Below are 19842 nucleotides of genomic sequence, written 5' to 3' on the forward strand. Positions count from 1 at the left end.
CACATCTAAGTCAACTCATTATACAGCAAACCTACATATGCATATATTCATAAAAAATCTGAATATAATACAAACAACTGATAGGTAGCAAAGATATTTGGGAAATATTTTGGGAAGAATAAGATCTTAACATAGATGGTTCAAATGTTGCTGGCAGACTGTCCAACATTTTATGGAACACCATAAGTCCAGCAAAGTTAGTTCCAATGTGTGTTGTTGTAAACTAGTACCTGAAAGATTGTGCTACTTAAATGTTCCTATTTGTCAACATCAGAAGTCAACATCAGGAAGTCATTTAGTTGCACTTATAACTATCATGACTTTGAAATGCAGGTACAGTTTGAAAAGATGTCAACTGAAAACTTCTAAAGGCTAACTTTATACTTGCAGACGGAGCCCTCCTTGAAAGCAAAAGACAATTACTGCAAAATCATGCCTTCTGTTTGAAACAATAAATTCTTTTGTAGATTTGTTTCCATTTGTCTGTCTGCATTTCCCTTAGTTCAAGCAAGCGATTATCCCTTTAAATATTATTTTGTAGCCAGGGATGACAGGGTTGGTTTATATTAAAATATGCTATTGAGTTTCAGTATAGGATAACCATTTTTAACTGTGAGGGTGGTCAGGCACTGGCACAGGCTGCCCAGAGAAGCTGTGGATGCCCCATCCCTGGAAGAGCTCAAGACCAGGCTGGATGTGGCTTTGGGCAACATGGTGTGGTAGGAAGTGTCCCCTGACAGGGGGTTGGGACTGGGTGGGGTTTAGGATCCCTTCCAACCCCAACCATTGTGTGATTTCAACTATGTATGAAATGTTGTCAAGTTATAGTACTGGGTTTGATTTTTTTTTTCTTTGGTCATAATCAGACTTTCTGTCAGGACAGTAAAAGAAAAATGTGGGTTTCAAAGCATTGTATGTTTTAAATATAGCTTTTATTATTACTAATCAGAGCCATGAGTGACTCTATTTTGGCAGACCAGACCTCAGAACTACTCTGATTCAGGTTCTAGAGATTCTATTTCCAAAGGTGGCAACCACCTTCAAAAAAAAAAAAAAAAAAAAAAAAAAAAAAAAAAAAAAAATGGATCTCAGAGGACATTTATGGCATGGGTAAGAGTCCAATTCATCTGTCATGAAAAAGTGCAGCTTCTTTCATCATGAGTCTTGGGTCTCTCTTCTGGCCATAAAATGCAGAGCAGACATATCATCATCGTGAATTAACAGAATTCCTTTAAAATTAGAAGAGCTCTACTGCATATCACCAAAAGCACTGCCAGATCTGCCTTTCACTCGGTCCAAGGTTTCTACAAGATTTTAAATGTGAATGCTTCTAGAAATAGTTTATATTGCCTCCAAATGAGCACAGGCCTCTGTTATCTTTGCGTAAGAACAAAAGATTTGTTTTTACAACGTGATCACACATATTTTACTTATCCTCTCTGTCTGTCTGCACTGCAGTGTGATGTCCAAACCAGAAATAATGAGGGAAGTGCAAACTAGCTTTTGCAAGCTTTCATGGACTGGGCCAAACGCTCCAAGTGGGAAGGAACTCTTCAGAGCAATCTTTGAGCCCTGGCAGGCAAAAAGAAAGTTGGCACCCAACCTTTATCATACATGATAGATATGCTTTCTGAGGAGGCTTTGTAATGAGGTTAAAATGCATCTTGCAGTTAGACCACTACAACATATCACTGTGGGTTAACGTAGTAATATACTACTTTTTCATTAGGGCACAACATCAAAAACAAACAAAATCTCCTGAAATACTGCCAGTTGGAGTTTTAAGAGTCTGTTCCTCACTCTACTGTATCTAACTCAACATCTAATAGAAAATCCAGTGGAGCTCAGCTCATCACCTCCACAGTTCGTGTGACACAGTGTTGCAGAGTGCTCTATATTAATGGAACACTTTGAAAGGAGATTGTATTAGGCACTCTAAAAAGCACGACAAAAGACAGAAGCACCAGTCTTCCTTTCACAGAAAACACATACCAACAATGACAAGGTGGTAATTAATGTCCTTCTACCGTTAAGTATCACGGAACTTTCCAGCTATTTTTTGAATGGAAAGGTCAAAAGTTAGGTCAGAACATTATTTGTGCTGGTCACTAAACTTTTCACATCCTCTCCAAACACATACCTGATATATTATTGAATAAAGCCAATAGGAGGCCTTCTATTTATCCTGAATTTCACAGAATCACAAAATTTCTAGGTTGGAAGAGACCTCTAGATCATCGAGTCCAACCTCTGACCTAACACTAACAAGTCCTCCACTAAAACATATCATTAAGCTCTACACCTAAACATCTTTTAAAGACCTCCAGGGATGGTGACTCCACCACTTCCCTGGGCAGCCTGTTCCAATGCCTAACAAAGCCAAGACCATTTCAAATTTGAAGCCAAGACCATTTACTTCTGCTTTTCCATTACGAAAGAGGAACTTCCTTGTAAACAGAATTCTGATTTATGGCTACTGAGAAAAAAATAAAACAAAACAAATCAAAACAAAGAAACAAACAAACAAAAATCACTAATTAGTTAACCATGGAGGTACATAGAATTAAAACAGAGAGAAAAAGCTGTATATATATATATGTGTGTGTGTGTATATATATAAATATATATATATACACATAATATATTTATGATATATTATATATAAATATATATTTATATATATATATTAGTGCAGGTGGAACTAAAATTAGATGAAAAAATAGCATTGAAGATGTGCAATGCTATAGGATCTAACCCTCTGCTGAAGGAAAAACTAAAGCAAAAAGTAAAGAAAGAGGCTGTCCTTATGTGGACCCTCTACTTCCACACATAACGAGTGATTTTTTTTTTCATTTCACTTAAATTAGCATGGAAAAAGGAATATTTTTATAAAATTAATTTGTTATTATAAGCTTGAATTCTCTGAGTGCTCCAAAAAGTTCAGTACTCCTGTCACTGTTGACTGACATTTTATGTTTAGTGTAAAAATACTTCTGATTCCATACTGAATGCAGCCCTACATATTTGGTGAAACTCTTTCTTCTTCATGAACAAAAGATGATGTAGACTGTAAATTTCCAAAAACTTCAGTGGAATAAAAAGACTTTGTAAATAAATTGCCAATCATTACCATCAAATGGTTTTGTTATGTTTTGTAATATTTTTCTTTTGCAAAGGACAAAATACATATTACAGATGAACACTCAGCAGGCATCTAGCCCCTACTCCATCAGATCTTACAAAAACAGTAAACTGTTAAGGTAAAGATTTCTTCAATAATGCTGTAAATGGTATTCAAATTTTGATTTGGGTTTAACTACTTCCATTAAATTAGGATCTAGGCTTAGCTCCACAACAGATCTACAGAATTAAAGCACCAAAAACTCCACAAGAGTGTTATCAGTTTTATGTTTGTATAGATGTGGAGAGATGGTCAAAAAACAAGTCTTATGTAAGCTACGGAGTTTGAAGTATAGAAAATTAAACTTTGGATATGGTTTCCATAATTATACAGAGGATAAGAATAATGACAGATCAAGGGCACCGGTAAGAATATCTGAAATCTAAAAATGCACTTTACTTTTGCTGCCAATACTTCCTTAAAAGAAAAGGCCTGGAAAAAGCATAAATATTTTAGGATTCCTGTTGGTGTCCCTCACAATTGTAGTAAACTCCCTATGCAAAGAAAAAAAAAAAAGAAACAGTGATGGACAAGCCAGCTGCATTTATCCATTTTCCTTTCTGAAGTTCTTACTATCTGTCATCTTAAAGATTTTTCAGATTTTTTCTCAGTTACAAAGTTCAACTTTTTTATATTTTTCTCTAATACTTAACAACCACCAACTCAATTACACCTTTTGTTAAAAGAAAAAAACACTAACAGAATGTGGAAGCTCAGATAAGATCCCCATTAAAAAAAATTACTATGTTCTTTGAGCCTGATGTAATGGAATGATAGCTTCAATGATTATGGTAGTTAATATCTGGCATGCCATTAGCCTGCACCATTTTACAGTACAGTTTCAGACTGTGGGTTAGGGGGAGAGAGGGATGGGGGAGAGACTTAGAACCCAGCAGTTTACAGAGGAATTAAGTGCTCTTTTCAAATAAGCATCTCATTGGCCTCTAGCCTTTAAGAGCAGCAAATAGATTGATATTATAATTAGAATAGAATGGTTATGGAGCATAAATAAAGAAAGTTTAAATGTCACAACCATTTAAAATAAATTTTAAACGATGACTAAATAAACTAAATAATCTCATTTGCACTGACACCCAATTATGGCACACTAAGTAGTGTGCTTCATTACCTTCTTACCTGTCCAATTGCCTTTGTAGCACTTCCTTTCTATTTGGTAAATGCTAGTTATTTGTAAAACAGTATTGATGGATTTCAAGAAAAATAGGCTGATAGGTCTGATAGGATTTACTGGTTAGAAGTCTGTGGTGACTTTAAATCCTTTTAAGTATGGAAGACATGAAATTATTGATCATCAAACAAAACAGTACAAGTACTGCAGCTCCATGGATATATTATGACCTTTTGTGGTTTAATTAAATAACCCTCTGGAACTTCTTGCAATGCTGGGACATTTGAAATCAATTAATACTACATGAGCTTTTACTAGACTCTAGTAATACATCCTCAAAAAGATACCTAAACCAGATACATTGCTCCTGAATAGTACTTACATCCCAGCATTAAAATACAATTTAATGTCCTGCAGAGAAATACTGGGAAGTCAATCACAACTAACTATCTGTAAATTTAACATTCATTGTATTGCTCCATCGCAAATACTCCAACAACAGAGAAAAAAATAAATGTACAAATGTGTTTATTCTACAGGAATATGCAGTAAACGGTTTATGCAGATGTTTCCATCCATGGTTGTTCAACAGCTTTTCACTGAGCATAACGTTAATTATTTATGATTAGTGACTTAGGCCCCTGATTGACGATGTTAAATACTGTCAAGTTCATGGTATGCAAAAATGCACTTGTCATGAATATTCATCATCTGATTCAAGTTCACCGTTTTGCTGAACATTCCCAAAGAGTACATTTATCTGTTAAAAAATCATAGCACATAAACAGCAACTGTTCCATAGGCGCAGTCAACGCCAATTGGTTTACAAACAAATACTGAAGAATACAAAAGAAAATATCCAACTGTTGCAAAAGGAGGGTCTGGTGTAATGAATGAAGTCTATTTTATTCTACCAAAAAAAAAAAAACCAAAAAAAAAAACACCCACAACCAAACTTATTTTGCAGGTTTCAAGATGCATTGGTAAATTAACACCACTGAAAATCAGACCTTACATCATAGTATCTTACCCTGCACTACTAATATTTGCAATTATTTTATTAACATTGATGGCCCCAGGATTGCATCAATTATTTCTAAACGAAATGGAAAAATGTAGGACAAAGAAGTAGCCTGACCTGTAACAACTGAGGTCTAAAATGTGATTTGTTCCTTCTGAAGAATTAGTAAAACTGCAACAGAATCTATGAGACAACTTAAGTAATTTCCGAACTATGACAAAAGTTATTTTTCTCCCAGGGAAGTTTATTCTGTTTAAGTTTTCTACAGAGGAGACTCAAAAGTTGAAGTCCTAAATGTCTCCTACTCACTGAGCCTCTCTGAGCCTTTCTTTGAATATCTTTCTCCAGTCAGGTAACACAGGCATTTTTTCCTAAAAGCAGCCATTACTCAACTTTCTGATTCTTGCACCCTGAGGAAAGCTGCTAGCATGTATTTTGCTCTCTAGGTTTATATACACACTATTTGGTCTTCCAAAGAAAACTAAAGGCAAAAGAAATACTGCTACAACAAAGTCTTAAAAGATGTAGTGCTTCTGCAGTCCAAAAGGCATACATGCACAGTAATCTCATTTAAACGTATTCCGCAACTTGTGTCAGCAGTCTGGAAGGTGCATACAAAGTGACATTTAAAAATAGGTCCGGAAATGATACAGTGACCTTATAAATATATTCAGGCATAAAAAGGAAGAGGACGAGAAATTATTTAAGCAAAAGGATAATAGCAAGGTCAAATGATAGATAATGTTCATGATCAAATGTAAGTCTATAAAGGGAATACTGTTCTCGAATAGCCTAATGGTGATAGGTTATCAGCATTAGAGAACCTGAACTACTTCGTGTTGAAGTTTGACAAAGTTATTGAATGGATATGAAGAGTTTAAGACTGCATTTTGAGGTCCTGTGGCTTGATTTGCAGGTATTTGAAAAGGAGTTTAAAAGAAGACTTGATTTTGTTTGACCATGTATTTGTCTTTGCTTCCTGGGCCCCAGTGTACTGCCACAGGTAATAGTGCACTTTCCCTGCCTCAACACTAAAACTGTTCTCTTCAGGAACAGGAGAAAGATGGGATTCACTTTCATCAGGAGCATGACAGACTGACACAGCTAGACTGGGGACATCAGGCTGAATGTGACACTGCTCCTAAAAATGACATCTGAGCAGTCCAGCAGTACCCATCTGTGGGTACATCACTCAGCACACGATGCATTTCCATTGTATAGCAAAATACTATTATCACACTGGTAATAAATCAAGCCACTGGTTTTGGACATTAACATTCACATTTTTATTTTTAGAGCAACAGTGCAAAAGCCAAATGAATGAGTAACTGTACCTAAATCTGCTATCTTTAAACAAGGATCTAAGAACTACACATACTGCTCTGGGGAAAGAGAATTCCAGACCAAAGGTCATCATACTTACAAGATGGACACAAAATTGCGCGGCAGTAAAACTAAATTTACTGTAAACATATAGCCAATTTTCAGCTTTGCCCTTCAAAGCAATTTTAAGTGCCTGAATAAATGTTTTTTTAACCCTTAGATTTGAAGAATGGTCCCCCAAGTAAATAATACCATATGTAGCATCTTCATATGAAACAATCCAAGAAGTAGATTCTTAAAGCACAAGACAATTTAACTGCTAATGCTACAGTAAATTTAAATCATTAATACAAAACTTAATAGAAACAAGACACCAAATTCAGGTAAATAGCAATGAGTATATTGGGAAAACCCCTAGATGATTTCATTTCAGGAGCAGCTAACAAATGCATAGTATTGAAATGTTTCCTTACATTAGGTCTCAATGTTAGTTTGTGGTACAAAATTATAAGAGCAGATAAAAATTCTGTCAGAGTTCCACAAAAAGGTTCTATGAACAGATTCAAAGCACTTTTTTTTCCCATGAAAGTCTTTAAAAGTCAAACAATACTGAAAGTTCTGCATAGACTGCACTGTAAAAGCCCTTATTGAATCTTCTGATGGTCACAAAAAAAGCATGAAATAACAGTGAGAAAAAAGATGTCAGTTGGCTATTATGACTCATGGGTCACTCTTTGGGAATGAGGTCAAAGCTAGACAAAATGCTTAAGCTCATTTCTAAAAGCAATAAAATAAATTGTACAATGGGGATGTCCCACACGGCAAAGGTGACCGTTCACACACACAGAGGGAAAAGGCCTCCGCTTCCCACTTTGCTTATGCAGCTTCCTGTGACCACCACGTCTAAGGGCCATTAGTCTCTGCATGAGCTGGGGCAGGCTGCTTGGAGAGAAACCACCCCACTCCCTCCGGGGCAATCACCTCTGGCCAGCACTTGCAAAATCTGCATCATTAGGAAGTATTCCTGCCCCCTTTTTAGTTTCCAGGGAGCACCAATCTTCCACGCTGGCAGTGCCTCTGTGTCCCATGTTGAAAGGAGCAGACCCGCTGCTAATTATGCAGATACACCATTGCACAGTCTTTTAAATAGGAACAGATGGAGGGGAGTTCCCCTCTCCACACACTTTTCCTTTGGCATTTTCTGAATGTTCTCATTAAGATACTAAGCTTGAGGAGTGCTATTTTATTAGTTGCTCATTGTTGGTTTTCTCCTCAACAATCTGCTATGAAGTTATTATGAGAAAACGGGAGCAAGACAAGCTACTGAGTTTTGTGGTCTGGGCCAGAGAGTAACAGCTATATTTTAAGACCGTTTGACCTCACCTAAACAAATAAATCTGCTTCCTCATTACAGCTTCCAGTCTGCATTAAGCAGCAGGAAGCTAACATATTTTCCTCTTTTTTATACCTCAGCTGCAGTTCCACTGCACGGATCAGAAACTCTAGATCTTCAACTGAGATTTCAATCAATCCAGGATTTTCTTAAATTCAGAATCAGAAATCACCATACACTTGGCTCTGGTAATTATTTCTCTCTTGCACCAGCTTCAGAATGTAATTCTTAATGAACTTGAACTGATTTAATTCAGAATTAAGCATCTTGATTTTCATCAGTTTATTTTAGATTCTCTGAATGGGAACTAAGGTTCATGAACCAAATAAAATGATTTACAATGAAAAAGAGAATGGTGTATGGATTCAACTTCCTTCTTTGCTTCATTAATGAAGAAAACTATATTAGAAAAATACTTGAAATTATACATTTTAAACATAAATTTTGCTAAATTCCATACTGCAAGATATATAGGACAGATCACTTCCCCATTAATTTCAAAATTTTAGAACCTGATGATAACCTGGTGATTCCTATACCAGAAAAGCATGATTTCATTAATTGTTGGAAATAAACATTTCTGGTCTGTTCTAGGAAATCTTATCCAGTCCTCATACTCCACTGTAAATGCTGCCCACTGCAAAATACCTGAAGGTACTGGCAGAAGTAAAACAAATCTGTACCAACATACTCCTTCAGGGCCAACACCAACACGAACATACTGCCTCAGAACTGGCAGTAACAGTATGGTGGAAAAATCAGCTTCTTCCCAACAGCCACCAAATCAACCCACAATCTTTCTGCTTATTTACCAGACAGTCCCTCCTGCAAGCAACCAGTTGAGTACTGACTCCATTCAAATGAGCTATTCTGGATGCATCTAGCCGAGGAGAGCAGTGGTTGAAACATGCTACCCATCTACACGTTGTAACTCTACAGGGTGAGTTATAATGCTTTCTGAATGCATCTGCTTTATTCTTGGATATGCAGTTCAGGTGCATATTTATTTTCTCATGCATATACTCAAGAAAACCAAAGTGATTGAACACTAAGAAAACTCAGATGGGTCAATCAGTTGGTCCTGCACAGAGCACTGAAAAGATCAAGGTGCTGCTGATGTTGTTACTTCATGAACGCACTGCTTCAGTTTGCAAAGCTTTACAGATGCACAAATGCAAGTGAGAAAACACTTAATCGCTTACGTAACTGATCAATATGTAAATTAATTTCAACATCAATAAGTAAAGAGCAGGTCAAAGAAAAATGAGGGAGCCATAATTTGCTTGGCTCTTTGATTGTGCCAAACTCATGAGAGAGGAAAGTGAAATAAAATTACTATCCTAAGGGGGCTGGGAGAGAGGAAGCAGAATAGGACAAAGAGACAGAGAGACCAGTTCAGCAGTGAAACATCTGAACATGGCAAAGAAGCATGACTTTCATCTGAGCAAAAAAATGGAAGGCTCTAAGAGGTACTAAGAATAAGCCAGCAAGCTCAGATCAGCAAGCTCAGATGCTTCTCTGCTAATTAAGGGAATATAAAAGCAAACAGTTCTCAAGCATCACAATGCAGTAAGTATTCTGACTGGCATCAAGTCTCTGCCTAGCATACCCTTTTTCTTGCAACAGCAATGATGCAATTGCAATGTTAGGGCAGTGAAAGAGAACAGAAATATACCATGCTATCTGCAGTTCATCAGCTGGGGCATTCATCACATGGTGCCACATGCATCATAAGTTGCCACTTGTAGGAGACTGGCTCACCAACACTTCCCAGAGTTCAATAACCACCTGTGCAGGGGAAAGCATATGTGTGGAGATTTCTTTGGGAGCAGATGGCTTTAAGACAAAGGCCCAGGAAGGCTGCTCTGTCTAGGGTGGCTCTAGAGGAGAGAGACTCCTACAAGGAGAGGCAACTTGCTGAAAAATCCAGCCAGCGGCTCTGGCACTGCCAGAAGCACCCTGTGCTCTTCCCAGTGGTGAGGGGCTGCCTAGTCCCAACCCTGCTCAGTTCTGTTAATGACCTTTTTACCTGCCTCCTATGCAACGCAAATACAGTTAGCCATATTTGCAAACCTTTCTCCAGGCAACTGAACACTATTTAATCCTACACATTTACCTACAGTTCTGAGCCAAATGCTCATGGGCATGACCAAGTGAATAGCTGTTCCACTGCTCACAATTTGCCTATAAGTGCCATTTGAATTAACATTTCTATAATTTATGTGCAGAGCTGAAGAATATTATTTGAAAAAAAAAAAAAAGACTTTGAATTCACAGCGTATTGGCACGTAACTCTGATTTCAGCAATGTTCTCCTGAGAGACCTTGTACCTAATGCTTATAAACATCTCCATACAGGACCAGTAGCATTGTGTCCAGAAGGAATCAAAAAACTTGGTTTCCAGTTGTAGCACAGCTCTATCAGTGTTTCACATTTTCTTTTCCAACTTAAATTATTCTTTGGTATGTAGCATTTAAACTTTTTACTTTTTTTTTTTTTTTTAAGCAATATTTGTTGTAAAAGTATGTAAAAAAAATATTTTTTACATAGTGTTCAGAGAACAATCACAAATCAGTTTTTAAAGGATATATGTGTGTATATATATATATATATATACACACACACACACATATATGGCCAGGCTGAAAAACCGGAAGATATATACACACACACACACACACATATTTCTTTCCCTACATTATTTCATTCTTCTCTTTCTCCTTTGAAGACTGCAACAGTACAAACTTTGAACTGGAATGCTCTGATGAACCCCATTTTACAATGGAGGAAAAAATGAGACTTTTCTTTTCCTATGATGATATTTCCACTGCCATAAAAAATACAAGCACTTGAAATGCTGAGCCTGTACTAAAACAGAGTAGTTCACCACACTGTATTTCAGCACTTCATAAGTATGATGCAAAGAAGCTTTCACTGCCAGCTTGAGGCTAGTTATGGTCATTCATATAATCTTAAATTGTATAAAAATCCTTTGCAGAGGGACAATTTCAGTTCACCATTCACCTCCTGTCCTAGTCTAACTTCATAGTCAAACACGAACAAATTAAGCTGTAAAATCAGGAATAAGACCCATAATAAGGAGCAGGAAAGATTTATATTCTCTTTAAACTGGTTATCCATGTAGGATTTTGTGCAAGTAGCAGTTACTAAGCTGAGTTCCCTACTAAATCCTATACTAAAATGAGCTCTTCGAAAGTATTGCTTTTTCAGTATATGTAATTTCCCAGATGAAGGCTAAGGGATACAGCTGATGAACTGTCTCACTGGAAGCTTCTTTCCTTTAATTTTTATTAATTTATGTTTTAATAAAAAAGCAGGGCAATTTTCAGAGATCTTTTTTTACATTCCTGGTTGAACAGGCAACTGAACTGTTAAACAACCTCTTCTCTTTTGGAAGTCATAGTCTGCCTAGAAAAGTCCATTTAGATCAGTTCTGTCTATGTTACATTTCTCATTCAGCAGTTATTATCTCCTCTTGATTTAAACCATTTTTTTTCTTTCAGATCACTATATCATAAATCCAAATAACTGAACGCATGCCCCATCTGAAACTTCATTTCATAAGACAGACATGCTATGGTTACCCCTTTGGTAAAATGAGAGTCTACTAATAGCTCAATTCATTTATCCATTTATTTTTATCCTTCCTCTCCTCAGATTGCTAACTTTCTCAACTTTTCTTTTAGTTCAGCTCTCAATGTGTTGTTTTTTTCATTTGTTTTTGGTTTTTAATATATTTTTCAGATATTCTGGGCATCTTCAAATGTCCATAAATACACAGAATTTGCTCAGCACTCTTGAAAATCATGCCACAAAAATCACTGGTGCACAACTTCATTTTCCACATGTCCATAGCACTTCCTGCAAATGTCCAGGGCTGGACATTAATTTAGCATCTATGATATAATTAAGCTCGAGATCAAAGCTTCTCAAAGTGCCACCAATTCTCTCTTTCTTTGTAAGTGAAGACAATCATGTAAGTGAAAAGACTTCACATGTAAGTGAAACTATTCACAAAAGACAGCCAACCTCTGCATCAAGAGGATACTGCTTTAGGGAGCAGACACTTAGATGGCAACATACAAGTAAACAAAAACAAGCATACAAGAGCAAAACAAATTAAGAAGCCTGTCACATAGTTCTTATATTTACTAACTTTTGAAAGAGTTACATGTTTACATATATACCTAAAAAGAAATGGTAAGTCAAGTCAGTCAGTATATCTTTTTGTAGGTTCTTTAATATCAGGTATAGTACATTTAAGTACAACAAAACTTCCCTACAAACTAAATTATTTTGTCTTTAACTCAAGTATCCAAGATGAGCCGAGGGGTTTTCAGGCTTATTATGCCAAAGCTTACTACTTGCTAAGTTGTTATTTATTTTGATTGACTAATCTATAGGGAATTAATTTAAAATATACATTAGGAGGTATCTATCCTCTACAGACGCTTACACAGGCTTGACACCAATACAGCTGCTGAGTGTTCATGTGGTAAACCTCCATGCTCATCTTCTGTTTGATCCAGGTCAGTGTTTGCAGTTGTAATTTTTAGTGACAGAAGTGACCATAACTGTATCTCTTTCTTCCCTATTTCATACTGCTTTCATGCATTAGGCTTATCTCTTAAGCCCACAAAGTGCTCGGCTAGCCTGACTGCTGTCACCACCAGTAGCTCTGGATAGCAGACAAATGGTGCATGCTTCTGTGCATCTTGTAATGTCTCTATCTCACTCACAGGCTGTAGGCTTGCAAATTTTACCATTTTGCCTGCAAAACTGTCTCTAAGCTTGTGTCCAATATCTTCCCTTCTTTTTTACAGCATACATACTGGCATGCGTTTTCTCTGCCAGATCTCTTCCTTTCAGCCAAATTTCAATATTTCTTTTTCCAATTTTATATATTTTTTTTCCTTATATAAGAAAATGCATTTCTATCACAAAGCCAACTGCAGATCCAGAGAATTGATGAATAGGCCCAATATATAGACACATGGTTTGTGAGTTGGCCGTGTTTATCTACAAGGAAACTTGTAGAACTGTGAAATGCTTTGGCTGCTGAAGAACCTTCCTCCTTCAGCCCCTGGTATAAAATCTGCCCCTGCTACTCCATAATGCATTCATATATCAACAGACTCTGATTAGAATTTTTTATTTCCTTTTCTTTTTTTTATTCAGCTTTCGAGCTCTTCCCTTGAGAAATACTAAATTATCTCCACTTAGCTGATTTCTCATGTTGATATTATTGCCAATACAGAAGTAAAAAATAATTTGAGAAATGAATTATTAACTGGAATCCAATAATTCACATAAAGCTGAAAAAAAATAACAACTTGATCTATTATCATACAGTTTACCTATGATTAAAACAAAGCAGCATTACTACAGAATGGCATTCAAATGCAACATAATAATTTTCCATTCACTGTTTTTATGTGAATATGAATATAAAAGCATCAGCTGATAGATAAATGAATAATTGGTATCATTACCAGAGCAGACAAAGTCCTTCTTCTGAACCTCCGCCACAAGAAAACCCCGCAGGTTGACAGGCGCCAAGCAGAACGTGAACTGCCCGATGGTGCGCCGCTGCCGCAGCCAGTCAGACAGCCATGCCAGGTGGCAGTCGCAGTGCAGGAAGTTGGAATGGAGCCGCCTGCAACAGAGGGAAGCACCCCAAAATTACCAGCAATGCTTTAACAGAAGGCACATAACAAGTAGAAATCTGTCTGTTCTTCTCTACAGTGTAAAAAAGGTCATTGCAGGTTACTGGTTCCAGCTCACTCAGGTGTCCAATGTCTACTTTGCCATATAATATACAAGAAAATGCCCACATAAAAATTGGAACTATTTTTTATAATCATATAATCTTGACCATTCTAGAGAAAAGAACAAACTGAATTTAGGAAGCTTACAAGTAATCACTTTGCCTGTGATTTCATATCAGAAATAACTACATGAATGAGATAGCTCTGGGTGAATTAAAAGGATGACTTGAATAAACAAGAAGGCCAGGCTGAAAAACCGGAGATAGGTAATTTTTCTGTCTTCTCCCCAGAGGCTATTGAGATGTTGCATGATCTTTTGTTGCCTGTAAAAATTCAGCGATGCCCCTTTTAGTGTGGCAATTTAAGTCAAGCATTCAGATTCCAGACAGGAACTTTCATCTCCTGATGAAGAAGGGGCCCATGACAGGGTCATGGCACACGGACGTGCATGGACCTGTGGCTCCCTTCCCAGCTTCACGCCTGGCACTGGAGACTTCCAGAAGCCTTATCACATTGGAAAAAAAAATAAATCTGCAAAATCATGAATGAATCTGGTACTTTTAATAGCTACCAAACTTTAGGTCAAAACAAAAGCCCAGGACATTAATTATTTCATTGCTTGTAATGAGTCATGCATTTGCACCATTATAGCAAAGCTGAAATGATAAAACAGATGGAAAATCCTGTCAGAAATGGTTAGACAAAGCATTATTCACTCATATTACAGGCATTACATTAAAAACAAAACAAAACAAAACAAAAACACAATTGCTGTGCACAGGATTGAGCTTTATCCATCCACCAAAGGAATTAGCTGTCTATCTGTGAGATCTCCATACGGCAAGGCCTCAGCACAAGTCGCCACGGCGCCCCAGCTGACAGGCCTCAGATTTGCGTGGCTGGGGTGGGAGGTGCCGTAGAAGGCCACAAATCTAGAACTGAGCTTATTCTGTGGAGATGGAAAGCTCTAGACTGCCAGGAGCATCGCAAAATGTAACTGTTTCAGAAGGCTGGCTAAAAAAATATATATTTATTTATTTATTTTAAGAGATTCTAAAGCTATTTAATTGACACTGCAGTAAGTTAGATTTCTAGTGAAATGTTTTGTTATTGTGACTCATTAAGCTGCCTGGAACACTTTGTGTCAAATGAAAGCAAATAAATACATTTACAAAGAAAGGACAACAAGTATCATCTAGCCAGTGATCATCTAGCCAGTGATGTTCTAATTTTCTCGTAAGCATTTCATTTAAATCCTCAAATTATTATCCCATCCCATCCCAGCAGTCAACAATGACATTCAGAGTCATCTTCCTTCTGGAACTGAAACCATGCTCATCCCATGCAGCTCCCTGCATCCCAGGCATGGATGTAGGCAGGCAGCAGTAATAAAATTGCAATTTTGCAAAAGGGGAATCTTTCCACTTCTGTGAGGCTTCCCCCTTCATAAATTCATATAACTAGATTCATTTTTTTTCCCATTTTAGTAGTGTGAATTGTTACCTCTTCGCCAGCTCATCTGCCTCAGCAGACCCCTACCTTTTCATTCGTTCAATTTTTTTGTGTGTGCTGGTATTCTAGCCTGCTTTAGAGAGGAGTCCATTTAGCCTGCCCAGCTTAACAAGGCAGCTTACTAGAATTTGTTTCTGATAATTATATTAATGAATACAGACACAAAAAGACTTTTCACAGTACTTCAAAAGCTCCAATTCTCTATGAACATGAAAAGCACTGAAGTGATTCACTCCATTTTCAGTTTACGCTTAAATAAAAATAATAATAATAAAAAAATAAGTGATGCAATTACTAATTTCAGCAGTCACTCACAAGTGCAGAGACAACAGGACACTTACCATTAAGCAAATAAGTATGAGGGACATGTTTTAACATAAATAAAGCTGTTTCAAGAAAGGAAAGCAGATCAATGAAAACTAACTCCTGTCACTTCCAATCAAGGTTAAAAGATCAATGAAACTTAGCACCAGAAACGACGGTTAAATAAAGAAGGTTACCACAGAAGGGCTGATTCTTATAAAGAATTCTTAAAGTGCTTCAAATCTTACTAGCACTTCCACCTGCAAGAGGTCATGTTCAAGTTGAATGTGCTTTTTATTTTTCCTTCTCTGTTCTTCTTAAACAAGCAGATTGTTTTGAGAGCCACGACGAAAAAGCTATTTATCCACAGAGCCAACACAGCAGAGGCAGCTGCAGCACAGGCAGCCCCAAATATCCTGCTAATGGATCTCGATAGTGTGTAAAGAGGGAAAATTGTCCACACAACTAGATGGGAAAAGGAGCTTGACCCTGCTTGAGTAACATTCAGACGAGGGATTCTCTACAAGGCCTTCTAAAAGCACGTCTAAACGTGAGGCTTTCTGAGAAGGTAGACAAACTGATGATCATTTTTAAAGAAAATTGTGGAGTCACCAAACTGTAATGAATGTTACTGATTATCCATTTGATCTGAATTTGCATCAACAACCAATAAATTAAATAGTAGGTGTTATTCAGCCACTGTGCCTCAGAGAGCTTTCTCCTTTCATGCAAACTTTTCACTGAGGTTGGGTACTAATGCAAGTGTAACAGGTTAACATGTGAAATAGAGCCCAGAGAGGAAACAGAATTCTCTAGAGGAAGTATTACAGTATCACCTGAAAAATATCCTCATATAAATATTTTACATGGGTAAACAAAAGCTCATCAGTTTTATGTATGCTAGCTGTTCCAGTATTACTATGCATTTCAACAAAACATGGTTAAATCTAAACATTATTAGCATAACTCTGAACAGAAGATATTCAGAAAGTGCTAATATCTAGCTATCCAAACTTGCTTTACTAATAATTATAATTAATAAATTATTATTTGTGAAAAATGATGATTCAGGGAGAGAGAAAGAATTTTAAATATGAAGAAGCTGAAGAAATTAATAAATACTATTTGAATCCTTTGTTTATCCTATATTAATTGCTATTTTGATGACTTTTCTGCCTCTGTTGAAACCGATGGAAGAAAATACAGAAAGGAAGGAAATAATAAAACATTTTACTGTATTTCCACCTGCCTATGTACGTTGTTTAATCCTTATATTGCACTGCTAAAGAGGGTACTACAAGTTATTTGGTAATCTTTGGAGACTAAAACATGCCACTTAATATTGATGAAACTACCTTTACAGAACATAAGTTGAATGAATACAAATGCAAGTTTGTAAAGGTGCCCTTTTAGCCACAGACCTTAAATTAAATTTTCAGCAAATCCTTTTAGAGTCAGTCAGCATTCATGTCCTATAAAATGTGGCTCTCAGAATTCAATATAAAAGCTTCCCTTTATAAATCCTATTTATGACTTCCTTCCTTTTTATTTTTTTGTTTATTTTTGTTATTTTTTCTTTAAATTTTCTTCCCTTAATTACAGCAGAGGGGGATTAGTCAGTGTAAGCCTCCAGGGAGCTATATACAAAGCCATCTCCGAAATTAAACTACAAGGAAAATGGCAGAATGCATTGAGCTCTGGTAACAGACAAGACTGATTGATCTGAAGAGGCCTTTTCTGGACTATGGCTGAATGAGAAAAAGCAAAACTCCAAGAACCATAACCCTACCTTTATCTCCTTTATCCATTCTCTTTTAAAAGAAAAACATCTCGTTTTCTTTTAATTTGTTACATTGAGATTTATGAATGTCACCATTTAATCAATAAATCAGAGGTTATCTTACATAGACTACCATGCGTAAGAGGCATTTTCTTCAGTTCTGCTAATTTACTTAATATGATTTTACATGTACATATGCAGTATCCCTGCCTCATTTCATGTTTTGGCATGAAAAAAAATAAAGCAGGCTGGTTACTATTTCCCTTTCTTTGCTTGTAAGAGTAAATATACCTTGGTTTCATATTTTGGAATACAAAACAAAGAGACTTTCTTTACACATGACTTGTTCTGAAGCTGTATATATCCTAAAGGAAATGATGGGAATATTTTATTTAAAGAAAATCCTTTTGGTAGGCTATGGCTAAACTGCACAGATGCACAGTCTAATTTCATGGTCTTTGTATTTTGTTCTATTAAAGCCAATCAGAGCTTTTCCAATGGAATAATGCCCAGCTGTAGAAAAATTGATTTGATGTAAGAGAAGTTTTTATTAAAAAAAAGAAAGTATCAGAAACAGTGACATTTTGTTTCAGAACACATCTGAAAAGAAACTTTTTTCAAGTTCTTTCAAAAATTTTATTGTTTTAGAAATTAATATTTGAATTTGAAATGAAGAAATAGGATTTAAACACGGGATATTAACACAATTAAGCAATTTGATCCAACTGATCAGTTTTCACAGTTTTGTGAGAGTGCTCCCTAGCCATGCCACAGTCCAGGGCCCCACTTCGGTGAGCCTGGGGCTGCACCAGGGCCCTTGCCTCACCCCACCCTGCCCGGCCATGGGCCTGGTTTGAGCTTGTCCCCAGCCATGGGGTGATGGCCTGGCCTGGCCTAGCCTCAGCCTGTCCCTGAGGTGGCTGAGGCTGCCCCACTGAGGCGTCTCCTTGGGATGGCCCAGCCTGCCCGGCCTACCCCAGCTCTCACAGGGTCAGGTTTGTTCAGCGAACCTACTCCTCAAAAGTGCACTGAATTGGTCAAATCTAGAAGGGACTGGAATAAGATTATCACAAGATGACAAAAATTCAAAGGGTTGGCATACTCCCATTATTACTATATTCAAAGATAATACTTACAGAGTCCTGATCTTTGGCATATGATTGAAACTGGTAACAGGAATGCGGGTGATGTTGTTATTGTTGAGAGTACTGTTAAAAAAAAAAAAAAAAAAAAGAGAGAGAGAGAGAAAAAAGAATAACAATGATCAATTATTTACATTTCTTCATCAACACACCATTTACAGAAACAAGCTGCTTCAACTCTTATAATAAATCTGCCAGGCTGCCAGCAGTAACACATGCTGACCAGTATCTAAAACAATTTGTGACATGTCAGGAAAGATATTTTCAGGGCAAATAACAAATAGCTGCATAAAAACAGAGGAGAGTTACTGTTTACCATGTCCAAGTACCAAGGAGCGTGCTAAATGAATTTTTACTCACTATGAAAAAAGATCCAGACTTATTGGTTAAGCTGCCACTTTGCTTGAAAACGTGGTGCAACTTGAGTGGAGAAACATCAGACTTGTATACTACAAGATGAAAGCTTTGGACTCAAAGTACTCTCTGACTCCAGAGGAGAGCTGTTGACTCCCATAGGTTTGTTAACACAGCCAGCTCAAACAGACTTTTTGAAAACAACACAGATGGATGGGTTCTATTTCTTTGGTTTCCTTATGAAAAAAATATCTGGATAGTGGGATGGACCATGGACATAATAAAGTATGTCGTGACCCAGGCATATAAGGATTTCTGCTACTCTATCAAAGCAGAGCTTAAGGAGAAAGAGCTTAAAGAAAAGTGATCTCAGCTGCTGGTAGGGATAGCCCCCCCTTCTCTTAATGCTTCTTATGAAAAATGAACTGACTAGATGATCATCAGCTGCGTGTGCTGCTCCCATTTATGTCGCTCCTAATTATATCAATGACTCTCTAGCAAATTAGGAGCTATAAAGTTGATCAAGATGGCACAGGAAATGGAAAGCACTCCAACAGGGCATAATTGCCATGCTCAGAGTGCTCCAAATCTGTAAATACAGAAGCCCCATTTGTCATGAGAACTGATCGGGCTGATGGTGGACTCTCTCCCTGTCCTCGCATGGCAGCTCCTGCCGCTGACTACAGCTGCCTATTTAAAATGCGTGGTGCCCATAGCACCACTGCACTGAGCAAACCCTGCTTTACAGAAGGCCACAGCACTCTACAGGACCACTTTGGTAGAAGACAGTCCTGTATCTGTGTATGAGGTGAAGAAAGTAACTGCTGAAGGCACATTACCTTTCCTGAACTATTCAGTTGTTTTGATGCTACACATTTTCAAAGGACATTTAGTCGAAAACACTTGAAATGATTT

The 19842-nt window shown here is 37.1% G+C and overlaps 1 protein-coding gene across 2 annotated transcripts in view; it reads right to left on the reverse strand.

The window, feature by feature from the left end:
• SLIT3 (slit guidance ligand 3) overlaps window positions 1-19842 on the reverse strand; it is a 516877-nt gene that overhangs the window by 184103 nt on the left and 312932 nt on the right. For both annotated transcript variants that reach the window (XM_032196646.1, XM_032196647.1), the window contains exons 8-9: window positions 18568-18639; window positions 13561-13724 (exon numbers count right to left, since the gene is read on the reverse strand). In XM_032196646.1, coding sequence (XP_032052537.1) covers window positions 13561-13724; window positions 18568-18639 — 236 coding nt within the window. The remainder of the gene's footprint in view (window positions 1-13560; window positions 13725-18567; window positions 18640-19842) is intronic.

This window comes from Aythya fuligula, chromosome 14 (genome assembly GCF_009819795.1).
Source record: "Aythya fuligula isolate bAytFul2 chromosome 14, bAytFul2.pri, whole genome shotgun sequence".
NCBI classification, from domain to species: Eukaryota; Metazoa; Chordata; class Aves; order Anseriformes; family Anatidae; genus Aythya; species Aythya fuligula.